This window comes from Tenrec ecaudatus, chromosome 1 (assembly GCF_050624435.1).
Source record: "Tenrec ecaudatus isolate mTenEca1 chromosome 1, mTenEca1.hap1, whole genome shotgun sequence".
In the NCBI taxonomy this organism is placed as follows: domain Eukaryota; kingdom Metazoa; phylum Chordata; class Mammalia; order Afrosoricida; family Tenrecidae; genus Tenrec; species Tenrec ecaudatus.
The window spans coordinates 43,405,108-43,423,851 of record NC_134530.1 but is presented as its reverse complement, the minus strand read 5'-3'; the positions used below and the strand labels follow the sequence as shown (position 1 = coordinate 43,423,851).

General features: G+C 55.8%; 1 protein-coding gene across 1 annotated transcript; it reads right to left on the bottom strand.

Moving 5' to 3' along the window:
• Positions 1-9,664: 9,664 nt before the first annotated feature.
• PLA2G2F (phospholipase A2 group IIF) lies at positions 9,665-18,417 on the bottom strand. Its single transcript, XM_075538414.1, has 5 exons — positions 18,302-18,417; positions 17,632-17,684; positions 13,199-13,343; positions 12,192-12,298; positions 9,665-9,879 (listed from the first exon to the last, which is right to left on the bottom strand). The coding sequence occupies exons 1-5, from the start codon at positions 18,415-18,417 to the stop codon at positions 9,665-9,667; spliced, it is 636 nt and encodes a 211-aa protein (XP_075394529.1).
• Positions 18,418-18,744: the final 327 nt, after the last annotated feature.

Genomic DNA, 18,744 nt, shown 5'->3' with positions numbered 1-18,744 from the left:
AGGCCAGAAAGATGTCACCATCAGCCTCAGTGGTCAGCTGCCTTTGGCTGGACTCTGTCCAGTGGGAAAGAGAACCTTGGCCAAATCTGAGTAGAGCAAGAAAAGAAAAGAAGAGACAGAAGGAGAAGGTGGAAGAGAATTTGAAATGAAACAGAACGGGGACGGGTGAGGGAGTCAGAGCCAAGTTTTCCATCCAGATTTAGAATCCCCTGGTCCCATCAGACCTCCATTCTAGTAAATAATTAAAGTGATGTCATTTGGGTGGGCACTGATCCTTCTAATTGCAAAAATAGCTATAAGCCTTCTGGCCTCCCATATCCTTGCCTTTCCCAAGGTAAGCGAGGTCGAGTCTATTTCTCCATCACTTGAGTCTCAACTCCCCTCGTGGCTTACTTTGGTCAACTGACTATAGCGAAAGTGATGGTCTCCCAGTTCTGAGTCCCATGAGGTCTGATGTACTTTCCCCACTACCTCTCCTCCGGCTCTCTTTGGGCTCTGGCCTCTGTCAGATGGCAAGTCTGGGCTCACCTGCTGGAGTATGGGAGTATCAGCCCAGTTACCTCCGCCAAGACCTCAGACAGGTGCGTGAGCTCAGCCAAGATCAGAGAAGATAGCCTGTAGTTGCCCCCACCCAGAACCGAGCTGAGATCCAAACAGCTGCCCAGCTGAGTCCAGCCTTCATCGCCAGCGTGCGGAATTGTGTTAAGATACAAGTTGCTGTTTGAAGTCACTCAGTTCTGCTGTGGTTGGTTCAGTCCCATCAAGGTGCTGATATAATTGGTCTTTAATCGTCAAGACATCTAGGTTCTTCTCCCTCTCTCACTGCTCTCGAGTCTGACACAGAGGGAACGTTGTGGACAGCTTAGAACTGCCCCGTGGGCTTCCAAGACATGACGCCTTATGGGAGTAGAAAGCCTCGTATTTCTCCACGGAGCGGCTGGTGGTTTTGATGATCTACTCGGGGCAAGGGGTTGGGCACAGCACCCACCCCCCTACCACCACCACCAGAAGCTGTTACTTTCCGCGGCTGACAGCAGGTGTGACCTGAGGCAGGCAGTGATTGTTGCCTCTCCCCACTCTTGGGATGCTGGAGAAACCATGAAAGGCATTGGGATGCGCAGTGTGGCATGTGGTCAGGAACCATGCCTGCAGACCTTGCAGAGGATCAGCAATGTGGGGGGTGGTGGTGGCTGGGTTTCTGGGTCAGTGAGTGCCTGGGCTGAGGGTCCATGAGATGAATAAGGCATTCTTGAGATCACTGAAAGTCAAAGTCATGTCCAGGTGGAAGGACAAAGGAGGTTGGAGGCCAGGGACATGGCCCAGGTCCTGAGATCCTGAGTGGGGAAGAAGGAAGTTCCAAAGGCTGGTTCTCCAAGCACCTGGTTCCCCCAGTTTCTGGGAAGAACACCCCCTAGGTACTGAATGCTGTCCTATGCCAGGCACAGAGAAAGGGCCTACATGGCATACCTGGACCTTTGAGGAGACAGGTGCTCTTGAAACTCCCAATTTATAGAGGAGGAAACTGGGGCTCGGTATGGTAAAAGGGTTCATTAAGGGCCACCCACAAGTAACTCAAAGCCAGTGTTGATCCCACAGGGAATCAATTCAGTCCTGCAGAGTCTCAGAGGAGGTAACCCCTGTGCGATCTCAGAAGTTTGTCACCTTCACGTTACAGGTCATAAGCTAGGGGACAGTAGAGCTGGGACTCAAATCTGTGTCCTCTGATTCTAAATCTCCTGTTCACCATCCCTTTCACAAACCAAAGACCAGAACTTTTCTGAGGCTAAGGTTCCCAAGTTCAGTCATGAGTCAGGCTCGACTCCCTCACAGTTAATTTGGTTGAGTTTCGGTTTGGTTGAGTTCAAATTCTTCCACTGAGGAATTTACTTGGCTTCTCTGGGCTTGGATTTCCTCCCTTACAAGCAAAGAAACCAGGATAGCCTCTTCCTGGGGAAGTCAGAAGGAACCTTGGTGGTGCAGTGGAATACACAGTGGGCTGCTAACTTCAAGGTCAACAGTTCGAACCTTCTGGTCTCTCTGTGAGAAGAAAAATGAAGCTTTCTGCTCCTGTACAGACTTATAACCTTGGAGACTCTGCCGTTTAGGGTCCCTATGAGTCGGAATGAGTGGCATTGGGTCGGGTTGGGTTGATTTGGTTGGTGTGGTTGGTTGGTTTGACTTGGTTTGGTTTGAGGAGTTGGTGTGACTGGTTGGGTTGAGTTGGGTTTGCTTGGGTTGACTTGGGTTGAGTTGGGTTGGTGTGACTGGTTGGGTTGGCTTGGTTTGATTTGGATTGGGTTGAGTTGCGTTGGTGTGGTTTGGGTTGGGTTGTGTTGTGTTGGTTTGGTTTGGTTGATTGGCTTGGTGGGCTTGAAGTTCCCTGATGGTGCAGTTAACACACTCAGCTGCGAACCAAAAAGGTAGAGGTTTGGGGGCATCCAGAGACACTTCAGAAGAAAGTCTTGACAACCTACTTCCAAAACTCCCAGTCATTGGAAGTCTTGGGCACCGGTTCTACCCTGACATACGTGGAGCCTTCCTGACGAAGAATTGATTCTACAATAGTGGTTTGGTGCCTGCAGGGTTGATGAAAGGGTTCATTAAATGAGCTAGTACACACTCCCATCTCTGAGCATAGCATCTGCCTCCAGAAAGGGTCCAATAAATCCTATTGTGCTATCTTGGGCCCGGACATCCTGGGATCCCAGTCTGTATGCCAAGGGTGGACAGGAATATTCCGATAGAATTGCGGCTGGTAGAGTGACGTGCCATGCCTTTCCATACTGACATCCCTGCCTCCCGATGCCCGGCACCCCTGCCCACTGGTGCCCAACACTACCTTAGTATTTCCTTCTAGAACTCTGCTCTTTTCACTGCTGGTGGCATCAGCTGCTTGTTAGAAAGCCACAGGGGGAGAGCTGACAGGCAGTGTTGCCATGCCAACCTCGGGGGAGGGAGGGCAACCTCTCCCCATCAAAGTCAAGTCCCTCTGAGGATGAGGGTGTGGAGCTTCAAGGCACAGGGCTGGCAAGTGGCAGGTGCCTGGCTATGAGCCGGGGACAAGAAGTGTCCACAGACCTGCCTCACCGATCCCTTCCCCTCCTCGCTCTCCTTCCGTCTCTCTCCCTTTCCTCCTCACACCCACAGGAGGAAGCCAGATGTTCTTGCTAAGCCACAAATTCACCTCTGTAAAGGTTTCCACTTTGGGCACCATCTCAGTTTCTTAGGAACTCTGGTGATGTGGTCATTAACCACACGGTCAGCAGCTGGGAACCACCAGTCTACTCCTGGGGAGAAGACGGGGCTTTCTAATCCCATAAAGAGCTACAGTCTCAGAAACTCACAGGGGCAGTTCTACCCTGTCCTAGAGGGTTACTGTGAGTCGACGTCAACTCGATTGCAGTGAGCTCGGCTTTAGTTTCTTAATCCTGCTGGAAGGGTGACTTTAATGAACAGAGACAGATTTCCCCCAGTTTAAGAGGCTGGAAATCTGCATTCGGGGCACCAGCTCTACAGGAGATCCTTTCCGTCAGTTCTGGGGAGAAATCGTATCTAGGTTTCTCTAGCCCGGGCCTCCCTCAGCGTCTTGGCTGCATCTTCGCACCATCTTTGTACATTTTTGCTTGCTGCTGTGACTCACCCTGCACGGACATCACCTAACAAAGAAAACGACTCCCACGGGGAATACAACTTCGGGTACTGCTTTTAGGGACCCTTGAGGTGGTGGGGGTCGAACAATTAAGACCATTGGAGAGCACATATTTCCCATGATCTTAGGAACTGAGACACCACTCCTCTATCTGTCTCCAGGCGGGTCTGCCCACAGGCAGATACGTCCACATACGAGTACCCGGCGTGATGACATCATCGTGCCAACCCCATCACATCCACCACCTTCTTCCATTTCCAACAACATATCTTTGTGAAACAGGCTCTTCCAGTTTGTTGGTTATCAAGTCTAAATACAGAAGTAGACTTGTTGTGGAAGACGATCTTCATTGTGCTCTTGCAAAGACGGCCCTGAGAATTTCTAATCTGGTGAGAAAGAAGCTATCTATCTGAACCTTCACACTGATGTTCGCTTTTTACGCATACTGTCGCAAAATGTCACAATGTCGTTTACTGTTGTTCTTTTAAGACTGTTACCCATGCTACACCATGCTTCAAGACAAACTTTCATTTATTTGTCATTAGAACTCAACATTTCACCATTATAGAATGGCATATTGTTTTTGTGATTCATCACTATGCTTTAATGACATTCGATTTCTAACCATGAAAATACATCCTGCAGATCAGATATTTACAAGATGATTCATCACAGTAGCAAAACGACAGTTATGACATAGCAATGAAAATAACTTGGTGGCTGGGGAGTCACCACAACTTGAGGCACTGTAAGGGTCTCGGCATGAGGGAAGTCACTTCATCCTCTGAGTCCCGGTCCCCCATTCTATAAAATGTGGACACAAGGCAGTGTGTGCTGTGGGTTTGGAGGGGAAAGGAGGTCTCAGGAAAGAAGGCTCTGGGCCAGGGTCTGACGTAGAGAGACACTGTGGCAGCACTACCTCTACCCGTCCTCTTTCCCCTCTGCTTTACCAAGTAGAATGTCCTCCAGGAGCTGGTCCCTCCCTGGAACAGGTCCAAAGTTAGTGAGACAGAGTCTCACCGTCACAGCTTCTAAGGAGCACGCAGTTGCACAGATCAACTCACGCTCTTCTGTCCAAGGTAAATTCAAAACTCATAACCAACCCCGTCGCTCAAATGCATCCACTCCTCTTTGATCTTCCTCAACTCTCCACTTTTCACTTGCGTAAGAAGCAATGAAAAACACCGGGGCTTGGTCAGGCACACCTTAGGGACAGCTTTGCTTTTTAACCCTTTAAAGAGGTCTTGAGTAGCAGTTCGTTCTTTGATGTCTCGATGGTTGCTTCCATGGAAATTGATGGTGGATCCAAGCAAAATCAGTTCCTTGGCAAGTTGAATATTTTCTCCGTTTGTCACGATGGAGTTTATTGGTTCCAGTTAGGAGGAGCTGTGTGGCCTTTATATGGTGGTGTAATCCACACGGAAAGCTATAAGCTGTGAACTTGGCTGTGAGCAATCCCCTGGCCTAGTTTTGATTCGTAGTACTGGGTTTCTCTTTCCCCGGTTGTTACTGATTTGAGTCCTGTGTGTTTCGGCTGGTGACAGCCGTGTATACAGTTTCCATGCGTGCTGTTGAAAAGTGCATTGGCCACGGTCCTTGATCTTGTTAAGTTCTATCTTTCCGTTTGATGGTAGCCAAGCACTCTACCCACTGCGCCACCAGCGCTCTTTCAGATGACGGGCTGGTTCACACAATCTTCAATGGCTCCGTCCCTAGCACTCGTGGTTGGTGCATAAAAATAGAACAGTTGTCATCGTAACGGGCCTGTCTACTAGACACTGTCACGCACAGCATCGCATGTCAGGACAGAGCTTGACACGTGCTTGTTGACAGTGAGGCTGATCACCCTCAATCTGTCATTCCCGGCAGAGCAGGCCACAGCCTTGTCTGAGTCAAAAGGGGGCAATGTGAGTCCACTGCAGCCCACTCACACCTAGGGTTTCCATTTTTAAGCATTCCAGTTCATTTTGACAACTCCTCATGTCCCCAGATTCATACCTGTACCTTCCATATTCCTATTTTTAATGGATGTTTACCGCAATTTCTTCTAATTTTGAGTCATACCCATGGGTGTAGGGGCTAGGATTCTGACCCATTGGGGGGCAACACAATTCAGTCCCTAATAGAGAAGATGTCCTGCTTCCTGTCTCCTCCCTGTTGCTTTTTCCCCACCTGGCCCTGGTGGTCAAGGCCACAGTCTCTCTCTACGTCAGACCCTGGGCAAGAGCCTTCTTTCCTGAGACCTCCTTTCCCCTCCAAACCCACAGTACACACTGCCTTGTGTCCACATTTTATAGAATGGGGGACCAGGACTCAGAGGATGAAGTGACTTCCCCAAGGCCATGCAGCCTGAGGGGAGCCTGACTCTGCGCTCTTTCACAGGACAATGGCTAGGGTGAGCCTGATCACTTCCTGGTGGTCTCCTGGGCATTACCAGCCTGGGACATGGGCTCTCAACAGGCGGGGACACTTTGGGTGCAGGAGCAGTGGTGACCTCTAATAACCGCTAGGTGTCGCTCAAGTTCTAGAAAACAGTCGACAGCCACTCCCTGGAGGGTCCTTCCAGGCACCTGCAGAATTAAGGAGTGGGGGGTGGGAAAAGAGATGGCAGCCCCCCCGCCGGTGAAGAGCCAGTGAAATCCTCTCATGTCAAGCCTTAGCACTAAAATAATGAGGATGATGATACAACAGAATCCCCGTGGGCGAGGGGATGGTGGGAGGAGGAAGAGTGCAGGTGGCAAACATGTTCATTTCCTGACTGAAAGGTTGGAGGTTCACGTCTACTCAGGTGTGCCTAGGAAGAAAGGCCTGGTGGTCTGCTTCCAATAAATCAGCCATTTACAACCTTACAGAGCATATAGGGCATCAAGAATTGGTCTGAATTTGAGGAAGGCGGCGACGGGATTATCTTAACTGAAACGTGGGAGGGGTCTTTTGCTCCGGCACCACATGTCTGACCATCAGCTCACACGCTTGGCAAAGGCTACGTCTGAGCCCAGCCCTGCCCTGTGCCCGGGACGCCACAGTGGAGCCCCTGGACTGAGGGGACCGGCGAATGATCTCATGAGCAAGCTTCACACGGTTCTCCGCCTGAAGGATCTCTTTCATCTTAGAGATTCTTGTGGGAAAACTGCCCCTACCGATCGATTGATCACACGGGAAAACCAGGGCTGCTGATTTCAGATTGAGTGGGGGGTGGGGTGAGGGACAGAACTTTAACAGCTCAGCCTATGCATCCCCCAGAGACCACCTGAGAGGTCACCAGGAAAGTGCGCAGCTTGGGAAGCATTTGGGTTTGGTCGCTCCAGGGCCCCGACTCAGAGACGGATGGAGCAGGACTAGAACCTGGGGCCCTGCTCGCCGGCCCTGTGCATCCCCTGGTCTCAATGGCCTCACCTCACTTTTCTTTCCAATGAGCATCTTTGCTCCAAATTCAGTCAGTACAAGGACCTTCTCTTTCACCCAGTCCCCCCACCCCCCACCATTCTTCTCAAAATCCCCTTTCCTGCCTGCTGGGAGGGGGGGGCTGTTGTGACAGGCCTGTGACCCATTTCACAGCAGCAGGGGGTGGGGAGGCTGTCACCAAAGCTCACTACATCAACAGCACGGCTGGGAGGGGCCCCTGAGCGGGGGGGGGGGGGGTGCTGACCCTGACAGAGGTGGTGGCACCAGCAGGACTCTCCGTCAAGCTTGTGGGCGGTGCTTCAGCAGACATTTATTATCTAAATAGAGACACTCCTGCGGTTGGTTCTAACAAGGAAAGAATTTTTCTGGAAGGCCGGCTTGACCAATGCACCCAAGGCTGACACCCGGTGCCAGTCGACTTGCTGACCAGTAGATCCAAGTTGTCACCAGGATCACCGTGATGCTGTGAGTCACATGGCCTCACCTGCACAGGCTACTGTTATTGAAAGACAGTACCTTTCCACTGTGCTCGCTGTTGGGGTCCCTGCCCCTCTGTGGAATTACGCTGTGTGAGTAACATCAGAACTGAAGTCCTTGCTGGGGATTCTGTGTGGTCTGGCACAGGTAGGGGCAGTGGGGGGCACTGTCAGAGCAAAGCAGTATCTATCCAGGACCTTGGCTTCTCGCCCCACTGCCCACTGGACTCCAAGCCATCACTGAGGAGGGGTGAGGGAAGGCAGACACCAGCTCTGCCTCTTCTCTATCGTCTGTGTGACTCGGACACGTGACTGGCCCTTTCTGGCCCTCGATTGTCCCACAGGACAGGGCATGGTGATTGGGAAGGGCTGCCCGGAAGCTCTTCACTTGTCCAGCTGAGTATCCCATGTTGGTGGCTGCAGCACTACTGCCCACCTTTGCCTTCTGCTGGGTCAGCACAGGGCAGGTAGTGCTAGCTGCTGTGTGTCGGGAGCTAGAGGACAGCCCCCAGGGCCACGCAGAGAGGGCTTTCTTGGTTGGAGAAGGGTGTTGGGTTAGAGGGGTGGTGGGGGCCAGATTCAGCCCACCTGAAGGCCCTGGTGTACGTGTGGATAGGCACAGTGGAAGTTCTTGCTGCGCAGAGGCTGGGCCAGGGCCAGGTAAGGGGCAAGGCTCCCCAGTCTCCACTTCCAGATGCCTTTGTAGCTCCAGCCCTGCTGGCAGAGCTTCAGCTCAGAGATGGGGTGTGGCCAGGGTGGGACTTCAGCTCAGAGATGGGGGGCAGCCAGCCACGGGCAGGGACACAGGAGTCTTAGCTGGGCTCCTCAGAGGTCTCAGGGAGGGAAACGTGGGGGTGGTGGTGGTGGTGGGAGGGGGCAGAGCCCTCAGACGCCAGTCAGCAGACAGCCAGGCCTGCAAGCCCCAAGGTCTCTCCCCCACATAGTGGACACTGCCCCGTCCTCCTCTGTCCTCAAAGCTGGCGCTGTGGAAGTTGCTGAGTCCTGGGCTTCTCTCCGATCCTGCCTTCTTTCCACAGCCATTGTCTCCACAGCAAGGGTCCTCCAGGTGCCACCTGCTGAGGGAGGAGCTGGGGGGAGGGGGAGGCAGGGCGAGCTGTTTGCCTGGAGGCCACTGACCCTAAGGTGTCAAGGGGTGACACAGAGAGCACTGGGGGAGGTGTAACTGCCCCTCAGAGACCTTAGCCCTCCCCCACCTCTGCCTTCGGTCCCACACGCCCAAGACACACTGCCAGAACCTCTGTGCACACACCCCGCCCCCCCCCTTCATGGGCCCCTCATCCTCTCTCCAGAGGGGCCCATCCTCCTCGCCTGCATGCAATCCAGAGCAAGGGGGGGGGGGGGGCTGGGTCTTTCTGCTCCTGGCTGCTGCCTGCCTTGTGACAGAGTGGGGCTAGAGGGCTGGACGGGCCCCTCATTGTTTGTCAGGGCCTGGGGTCAGGTTCAGGACAATGAGGGCCAAGGGAACCCCCACCATGTGTGTGTGTCAGAAGATCTCTGAGGGGCCCCCTCTTATCCCAGGCACTTAGGAGAGTGCCCTGTAGCCTCTGCCAGGTGCACTTTGGGAAACTGGGATCTCAGCGTGTGGCCATCCTGTTGTGTCTAAGCCAGCCCCCCACCCCCACCCCCAATCCAGGCCACCTCATGGAAACGGGCTGGGGCCACTTGCTCTAGGGGTGAGCCACCAGCTTTCCAGACCACACACACACCCCCTCCAGGCCTCAGGACCTGGGTTCTTGGTCCGGGCACACCAAGCTGGGAGCCGAGGGCACGGCTGAGGAAATGCATTGGATATAGCATGGAGGCCCCTCCCTTCACACTCAGGGGGGTAGAGGGTGCTGCCCACCTCCCACCCACCAGGCCTGGGGCCAGGAGCAGAAAAGCTATGGCTGGCTGCTGGACTTGAGGGGCCTGGGGCCAGGGCCAGCCTTCCAGGGTCCACGGGGTTGACCTGGGGGACTGGGCTTACAAGGACACCAGGGAGGAGGTAGTTTTTGGATGCCACCCCCACCCCACCCCCATCCTTCCACCCCCAACACCTGCTCCCTCTGCTTGCCCAGACCAGAAGATGCCGCCCCCCCGCCCCCAATGCCTCCTCTCTCTGAGGTGAGGTGTGCTAGGGGGGGTGGGGAGTGCTGGGGAGGCGTGTCTGTCCGCAGGTGACCTCCTCCTGGGGCTGCTCGTAGATGCTGCAGGGGGGCCGGGAGCTCTGGCAGTGGATGTTAAGGTAGTTGCGGTACTCCTCGTGGTACACCTGGCTCTGGAAGCACAGGGCGAGGTCCTTGTCACACGCACACGTCTGCTGGTCACACTCTGTCTTTTGGTGCTCGCCTGCGGGGCGTGGGGAGGGGGGAAAGGCTGTGGGTGAAGGGGTGGCCGCCCAGCTGGGGTGAGAAAGGTATGTACCTGGGGTCCTAGGTCTTCCCAAAGGGGGTCCTGGGCCTGAAGTCACCCCAGCCCAGGTGGTTACAATGCTCCCTACCATGGACCCACCCCGTGTCCAGCCCGGTCAGGGCATTTGTCCGTTGGGGAAGCTGAGGGCCCAGAAAGGGGGGTGCACCTGGGTAAGAACCCCAGTGAGTGCAAAGCAGAGCTGTGGTAGGGGCCGATTCCCCCACCAGACCTCCCTCAGGATGCAGTGACTCCCTCCTGTGACTTCAATTCAGACCCAGTGACTGACAGGACCAGTCAGCAGCCAAGCGCTTTCCTTCCAAGCCCATTGCGTCCCCAGGCCTCCCTATGAAGTCAGCCAGTGCTTAGCACGAGGTATCTGCTGCCGCCGAGACCACTGTGGCTGTGACTGATGTTCTTAAGCATCGGTTCTGACTCATCGCGATCCATGCACATCAGAAGCAAAGCCGCCTGCACAGCTGTTGCTCTGTTTGAGCCCACGGTGGGGGCCACTGTGGCCGTCCATCTCCTGGAGGGCCTTCCTCTCCTTCTCCGCCCGCCCCGTCTACTGTACCCTGTACCCGTCTCTCCTGACAGCGTGTCTGATGTGCACGAGATGAGACCCCGCCCCTCTCACTGCTAAGGAGCATTCTGGTTGTACTTCCTCCAGGACAGATTGGCTGTTGTCAACGTCACCCACCGCCATCCCGTCCATTCTGACTGGTCCTGGGGCCGGGCATCTCTTGGAGCAGAGAGCCTCACCTTGTTCCCTGACCACCACGGACCTCCCAGTTATTGGTCGAGTGCTTCCTGGGAAGCACCCCCCAGACCTAACAGAGGTCCAATGTGGGGGCTCAAACCCAGAACCCCGAGATTAAGGGTCTCATACTCTACCAGCTGAGCTAGTCGGGCCTCCAGAAACCATAGAGCCCCAGCGGTTCTTAACCTTAAGGGGATGCTAGAATCAGGAGGCAGCCAGGTTAGAACACAGACCCCCTTGGGCTTCCAAGTCCATCAGGCTGGACGGGCCTGAGAAGGTGCCTTTCCCATAGTTTCCATGGTGACACTGTTGATGCTGCTCCAGAAAGCCCACTTTGAGAACCACAGGGCGGAGTGAGTGGTTTGCAAACCTTCAGCAGAATGATCTCCCTTAAAGGAAACTGGGCAGAGGGGCGGCACAGCAGGCAGCCGCACAGAAACGGCTGCGTGAGTAACTTATGTGCCTAGGCAGCCCTGTGGGACAGCAGGCCTGTGTCCCTAGGAGCTCTCTCAACCCACACTCTGCCTCTTCCTGAACTCCTTGGATGAGGGGATTCCCCTCTCCCAGGCCAGGACAGCAGACTTGGGGCCCTGGACTTCCAAAGGGTCTCAAAGGGGCCCAGTTCCCCGAAGCTTCCCAGAGCACAAGAGATGCGGGTCTCTGCCAAGCAGGCGCTCTGGTGAGCCCTCGCTACAGAACATCGCGCAGAGCCCGGCGAGGACCACAAGGCCGGGAGAGCCCCGTGGCTGCTGGAGGCCTGGGCAGGCTGGGAGGCACGGCCGGGTCACCTGTCCTGGGAACTTGGAAGCTTCAGTCATCTGGGGAACAGGGAGCTCTGCCAGGCCTGTCTCTGTATCCTCGGACCACTAGCAGGAACACGGGGCTCTTCAGTGCACCCACAGGGTGAGGCTAGATGGGAAGGGTCTCACCCCGGTGTGCGCAGTGAGGAGTTGGAGGCTACGCCCAGGCCTCCCTACTCCCAGATGAGTGTTTACAAAGCCAGTTCTGGTTTAAGAACTAAGTTTTTATCCTAAGCTTCCCAGCGCTTCAGTCGACGGGGGTGGGGACCAGGCACCCCGACCCTGGCTTGGGGATGTGGGAGACTCATGCAGATCCACGCTCGATGCCAGGTGAGGCTTGTCAGAGTCAGCAACACAAAAGCAGGCCACAGGGTAGATGTCTACTTCGGATACTCCCCCTAGGTTGTGTTAGGGTGAGTACTCGCCGTGCGCTAGTACATCCCTGTGTACTAATAATAATTCCCGGTGCGCTTGGGTGAATTCGCATGAGACAAATACTTAACTTCTTAGGATAAGCACATCCCATGTAATATTTAGGATATGCTTGCGTTGTGATGCGCAAATATCATCCGAAATTCAAATTGAACCGTGTTTAGCGGGCAGCCCTGCCCACAGGCGGGTGGAGCTGGCAGCTATGTGCCGTTACCCCCCACCCCACACGCAGGGACCCGGCCGGTGGGAGAGAGACTCACTGCAGACAATGGTGCCATTCTCGATGGTGTAGTCATAAGGATCCACATAGGGGAAGCAGCCCAGGTCAAAGAGCTTCTGGTAACAGCAGTCATGGGCATGGCAGCACCTGTGGACAGGTGGAGGAGAGGTGGGGCCCATTCCCCACCAGCAGAGACACTGGTCAGCTGTCCCAGTCCCTCAGTGATCCGTCTTTCAAACTGTGGCCCAGAGAGAGGGAGTTACCTGCCTGAGGTCACACAGCCCAGCCGTGCAGAGCCAGGGCCAGCGCCCCACTACCCCCTCGCTGTCTGTGGACTTGCTTTTTGGTCCTTTCCTCCTCAAGCTGCCAGCTGACCCCCTTGGGGCCCTAGCCACAGGAGCAAGAGGGTCCGATGGTCTGTCAGTGTGCCCAGGGTGTGAAGGAGGGTATCAGAAGGGCACTGGCCACATGCAGAGGCGGCCTCTGGTTTGTGCAATGGCCAGGGAGACGCAAAGATCTGGAGGGCCGAGTTGAGATGGGGACTTGGGGCGGGGGACTGTCCCCATCCACTCAGAGTTAAACCACTTGGCCAGCATGCATTGACTAGGCTCCCAGTGACTCCAGCTATGATCTGGCTTCTGATGGGGCGGTAGGAGCAGAAGTCAAGGGCTCTGGCAGCTGCCAGTCTGCTAGAGGAGGCTCAGGCTATGTTCAGGCACCTGCCCGATGGAAGCAGGCCCCCAGTCCTTGCCTGAGCAGGACATGAGCAGTGTGGCTATTGTTCCCATGGGGGCTTTGGGACAGAAGCCCCTGCCTGGTGAGACTGGGCAGTCAAATAAATGCCTTCAAGCTTGAGATGTGGGAGGTGGACACCAGGAAAAGTCCAAGGCAACTGGAGATGCCACAGGTCAAAGGTCAGGCTCCTGGTCACCCAAGCCTCATCCTTTGAAGAAAGGACGCCCTCTCCCCCCTCTCACAAGCAGAGACAAGAGTGACCTTCTGTGACCCCACCCACACCCCATCTCCCTGGAAACACAGTCAACCTACCAGTCCACCCCATCCACGGGGAGGCCTTGCCCCCCGAGCCCGCAGTAGCAGCCGTAGCCCACAAAAGCCCGGATGGCCTTTCTGCCTGTCATGGCTTCCACCATGCACTTGAGGTTGAACACGCTCCCCTGGGCCATGGGCAGAACTGAAAGAGAGCCAAGGGGTCTTAAGAGCTCACGTACCAAGAACAGCATGCTGCCCACATCCCGCCTCCCCTGGGGAGATGGTCTTGGGACTTGCTGTTTGCAGAGGGCTGGCCCCGTGCCGACCTGAGTCAGAACCGACACCAAGGCGGAGTGTGTTCGAGTTTGCACTGGGCCGACGTGCTCTGCAGCCCCTTGCAAGCATCTCTCTGAGCCCTCTCAGGCCCCCAGCAGGATGCTCTGACAAACACCCATGTCCAGCTGTGGAGACTGAGGTCCAGAGCCGAGGTGGACTTAGCATGTAGACTGGTGGGCACTCAGGACCCAGAGCCAGTACACCAAGCCTCTCAGCAGTGCTGGTTCTCAGCAGGCAGGACGGGGTGGGGGTGGGAAGGGGGAGAGGCTGAGGGGCAGTCACACTGGAAGAGGCTGTGCAAATGCCATGTGCAGTTGTGAACAATGGGTTTGTCTTTCTTCTCCATACCTGTCCACCTACCTCTGCCCCCACCTGGGCATCTCCGGACCCACCCAGAGGCCATTGATGTTTCCGTTACAACCTAGAACTGGCTGCGAGTTGGGAGAGGGCTGCTGTGCTTATGGGTATTGGTGTCACCTGAACACACGCATGCATCCTGGTCACACACTCACAGACACGCATCTGTCTGCCCAGTGTGCACACCCACCCTTACTTCACACCGCCCCCCTTGCCCATGTCTCACAGCAAGTACAAGCACAAGTACACTTTCAGTACCAACCAAGTCAGCTGTGTGGAGTCTGCTGAGCTCACTCTCCTGCTGTGGCCTCCCTGCCCCTCTGCCCTGGGTTGCCTCTGAGCCAGGGGCTTACCTGGCTCTCCACACCACAGCAGGAGAGCAGCTCCGTCCCCACTGGGCAAGTGAGAAGACTGAGGCTTGGAGGGAGAATACAGCCTGGCAGTGGCAGAGCCCAGAGGGGACCCAGGCGGGGGTAGTGGGGTTCTGTAAGCCCCCCACCCTGCCTCTGACCTTCTGGGCTCCTCCAGCTGTGCCAGGGTTCTGTGCCCCATCCTGCCTCCATGTGCCCCTTCCTGACCCACAGGAAATGTTCCTGCAGTGGGGAGGAAGCCAAGTATTCCAGAAACAGGCCTGTGCGGGAATCCCAAGGCCACTCTAGCAATTAGATTTTATGTCCACAAGCCCTTGAGCAGGGGTGGCGTCCAACCTGCCAATCAGGAAACAGCCTGATGATGCCTTCCGGAAGGGGCCTTTTGAGAAGAGAGACTGGGGACCTTCTATAAGAGACTAGGGACCCCTTCCTCACTCTCTCTGCTGCTAGGACTCAGTGCCTGCCTCCAGGGGTGGCCCCATATGGGCCACCTGACCCTGAGAGCCCTCAGCGGCCTGCCATGTTCCCACTGACCTTGGATCCACGTGTCTCTGCACCCACAGGCCTGTGACCTTCCTGCTGCCCACCTCCCTCTTCTGCACTACCGGCCTGCAGCGATGTGAATCTGCAGAGAGCTCCAGCTAGTATCTGACCCTGGACTTCAGGTGGACTGGGCTGGGATGCCTTCTTGATATAAGATGACTTCCTGATATAAAACTCCCTCCTATACATTTATGAGCATTGCTGGGTTTGTCCCCCTTCTCCCCGACACACACACACACACACACACACAGCCCAACCCCTGGGCCCAGTCAAAGCTCCCTGGGGCTCAGTTTTCTCATTTGTAAACTGGGAAGAGCAGTTCCAGCCTTGACAGTCCAGGTCGGCAGTGCACACCTGGGAGCCTGGCACACACGAGACACTCGTTGCCTCCTGCACTGCCGCTGGGGGCTGCCCTCCTCTTTGGTATGATGTTGGGGAATGTGCCCCACCTGGGTCTTCCTGGTCCTTGGCTTCAAGGTTTGCAGCACTGCAGATCAGGGAACCAAGAGAGGAGATGAAGAAGGGATGGGGGAAGTGAAAGACAACTACGGTGAGAAGGACTGACAGCCACGTGAACGACCATGGACTACGTCGCCAGGGAGGCAGACAGCCCGGCATTGGAAACCAGCTTCCAGTTAGCACTGTGGAGCCTTGGGTGGGTCATGAAACCTCTCTGGCTTGTTCCCAAATCTAAACCCTGGGACAATAGCGCCCTCTGTGTAGAGCATCTGGGACATCCTGGGAATCACAAAATGGTGGGGGTGGGGGAAGCACCTGGCCCGGCAGCACCTTGATTGAGTAGGGGCGCACATCTGTGAGGGACGCTCTTCTCTCTCCCTCAGCCTGAAACGTGTCCCTCCCCCACCCTTGGCAGATGTTACCGTGTGGGCAGGGCTTCCTGACCCTCAGCGTCTCCCCCATTGTAACAGAGGGATGTGCCCACTCACACACGGGAGCACACACACACAGTCTCTCACAGACACACTGACGCACAGATCCACACGCATCCATTGTACACATACCCCACACAGAGGCAGACATACAGACATATACCACACCCCCACGCGCACAAATGCGCACGGACTCACCGACTTCATGCTGCCTCTACAAGCCTCACACATCTGACACACACAGACATGCACACACCACACCCACCACAGGCATACACACACATACCTCATACAGCCTTCTCTCACATACGGACACGCACTCACCCACCTCACACTACCTGTACACATGTCACATACGCACACAGGTGCTCGCCAACCTCACCTCACGCGCACACTCACCCCACATACACAACTTACAGCGTGCGCACTTCCTGCCCCCATCTCTGCTCATGTCTGCACGAACCACACCGACGCACGCCTCTCCTACGTTGACAGACACACACCTCAGACCACACTGTCTCACCTGTGCACAGTCACATGCTTGTGCACACACTCACACGGCCACACATCACCAAGACACCCCCACGCAGACACACGACACTGAGGAAAACCAGGGGCCTGAAGCTCGCCCTCCCCACACTGCCAATGGCGTCTGTGTGCTCCAGCGACAGGCTTGCCCCTCACCAGCGCTTCCTAATGACAGGCCACGTGGCGGGAACTCAACCAACACTTCCTCGTGCCTGGCCCAGTCTAACCTTGTTTTTGTTTGTTTGTGTGTTTCTTGTAGGTATTTCTTTTCTTCAAGTCAGTCTGTGTTCAGGGAGTGTTTAACCGGCGGTAGGAAAAGTTCAGTGCACAGCCCAAGTCCCCGAGTGGCCGGCCACGCAACATCTGCAAGTGTGGCACGGGCTAGAGTTGCATCCGAAGCCTCACTTGGCCTTCCCAGGGATCGTCGCCTTCCGATCACTAATGCCCCGGGGTGCCCAGGGAGAGAAGTTCCCGCCAGCAGAATCCTCCACCATGTGTCTCTTGTGTGCGAAGCTGCGTCTTCACCTTGTCTGCTCACGCACACGCACCCATTCCTCTGAGCACACTCATCCGCAGATATAGAGGCCCCGCGACCTTCGTGTAAATTGTGGTGTTGGCAAGGAATACCAGTAACGATGCTGCGGTGGCCCAAAGCGAGAACAAACCCTCCTGAGAAGCATTGCAGTCAGAAGGCTCCCCAGAAGCGAGGATGGCAAGGCTTCAGCCCCCTCCCTTCGTGTGCATCCCCAGAAACGGGCATCGAGGTTGGTCAAAGGGAGGGTTAGTGAGAAAGAGGGCACGCCTCCGGGAGATGATGTGATGGCCACATGATGGACTGGACAGTGCAGGACCCGGCGACGCCTAGCCCCACTCTCCCCCAGGCCGTCATGGGTCAGAGACCCCTAGCCTCGACACGTCTATGTACACAGTCAGTAGATGTTACCCACCACACGAACACACACTTACGTCAATAAGCACACGTAAACTCACACTCAGATGCCAACGTGGGCACACAGCTTCACATACTCCACCCTCCTGCCAGGCCTACCTTCACCCTCCATAGATACATGGCAAATACCCACACCCAGGCTCCCCTTTAGTCACAATCATACACTTCTGTGCACCCAAACACTCAGACTAGGCCGGGCCACCCGGGTGCTCACTCAGCACCCACCACTGTTTTACAATGCTTGCTCAGCTGCGGGCCCTGCCCCCTTGAGCCTCGTAAATGTGACTGGCCCTGGCGTGTGGACAGGGGACCGGGGAGTAAACAGGCCTCAGAAGGGAGGATGAGGGCTGGCTGGGGGCTGAAGCAGGAAGTGGAAGCTCAGAGACAGGAAGTGGCAGCTCTGGGGTCTCAGTGCCTGTCAGTGGCCTTGAGCCCAGAGTGGCCATGGTCACGTTGTCACGGAGATGGGCCAGGGGAGGGAGCGAAGGCGGAGCCTCCTTCAGCGGCTTTACTCACCGCTACTGGCCAGGAGGGCGATGGCGAAAAGCTTCTTCATGCCCAGGCTAGACCTGCGAGAGGAACAGTCCTAGGTCCCAATCTGTCCCCTCCACCTTCCTCGGGGCGCACCAGAGGACCCATCAATACTGTCCCAGTGGCTGCCACCAAGCCCTGTGATTAGCACCTCCAGGAAGCTCCGAGTGCTTCCCTGGGTGCCCAACTCCTGGAGGAATGGGCACCAGGAGCCCAGGACCAGGAGCAGCAGGCCCTCCCCGCACCAGCTCCCAGACAGGGAACCGCCAGATCTCAATGGAGGACCCCCTCTGGGATCAGAGCCAACCCACCTTCCACCCACTGTCCTGAGTCAGTGAGCTGCCACCCAGCCTTATGAGATAGGGCTCGAACCTAGCGACAAGAGTTGGCTGTGTTCTAGCCCCAGCTCTGTTTCCAAGATGCCGCGTGGCTGACAGCAGATCCATGAACTTCTCTGGGCATAAATGACCCAGGAGATTAGAGTAGGTGGTCCTGAAGACCCTTCCAGGCATGAAAATACAATGACTTGGTTCAGTCCATCATGCTGAGAATCAGAGCTCTCCTTTCTGGAGAAAGGGATTTGGGGAGCAAGTCACCCCACCCTACATCCTGCCCTCTCCTCAGGAGATTCCAGCCCAGGAAAGCCTGCACTTACCTGGAGGCTCTCCAAGGAGAGGAAGCCGGGAAGCATGAGGTCTCACTCCTAGAGGGGTGTCTAACCGGCACCTTCTTTCTGCGTCCTTTGGGGTTGGCCCGTGCCCCATCTGCCATGTTCTGGATTCAGAGGGGCCAGCGACATAGGTCTTGCACGGGCTGAGATCCACTCTTAAGTCTCTGGGTAGCAGACCCCAGCTTCACGCTGCCACGCAAACTGGCCGGGCAAGAGGCAGGTGACACATGCCCTAGAAAAGAGAGGCTCCTCCTCCTCATCCCTCCCACCTCCAGGGCCCTGCCCACAGCGGGCTGGGCAAGTCCCCACCCACAGCTACAGGAGCATGCTCCTTTGGTCCGAAAGGGTGAGGGCTTGTGAACCTAACTGGGAGTGGGCCCCTCCCCAATGCATGTTTGCGCATCTGGAAGACGGCTCCTTCATGTGGA

Excerpts from the sequence above, each read along its gene's own strand:
- PLA2G2F (XM_075538414.1), bottom strand. The coding sequence starts at position 18,417 with ATGGCAGATGGGGCACGGGCCAACCCCAAAGGACGCAGAAAGAAGGTG. Across the intron at positions 17,685-18,301 it reads TCTCCTTGGAGAGCCTCCAG|GTCTAGCCTGGGCATGAAGA; the intron begins GTAAGTGCAGGC and ends TTCCTCTCGCAG. Across the intron at positions 12,299-13,198 it reads CCCGTGGATGGGGTGGACTG|GTGCTGCCATGCCCATGACT; the intron begins GTAGGTTGACTG and ends ACCTGTCCACAG.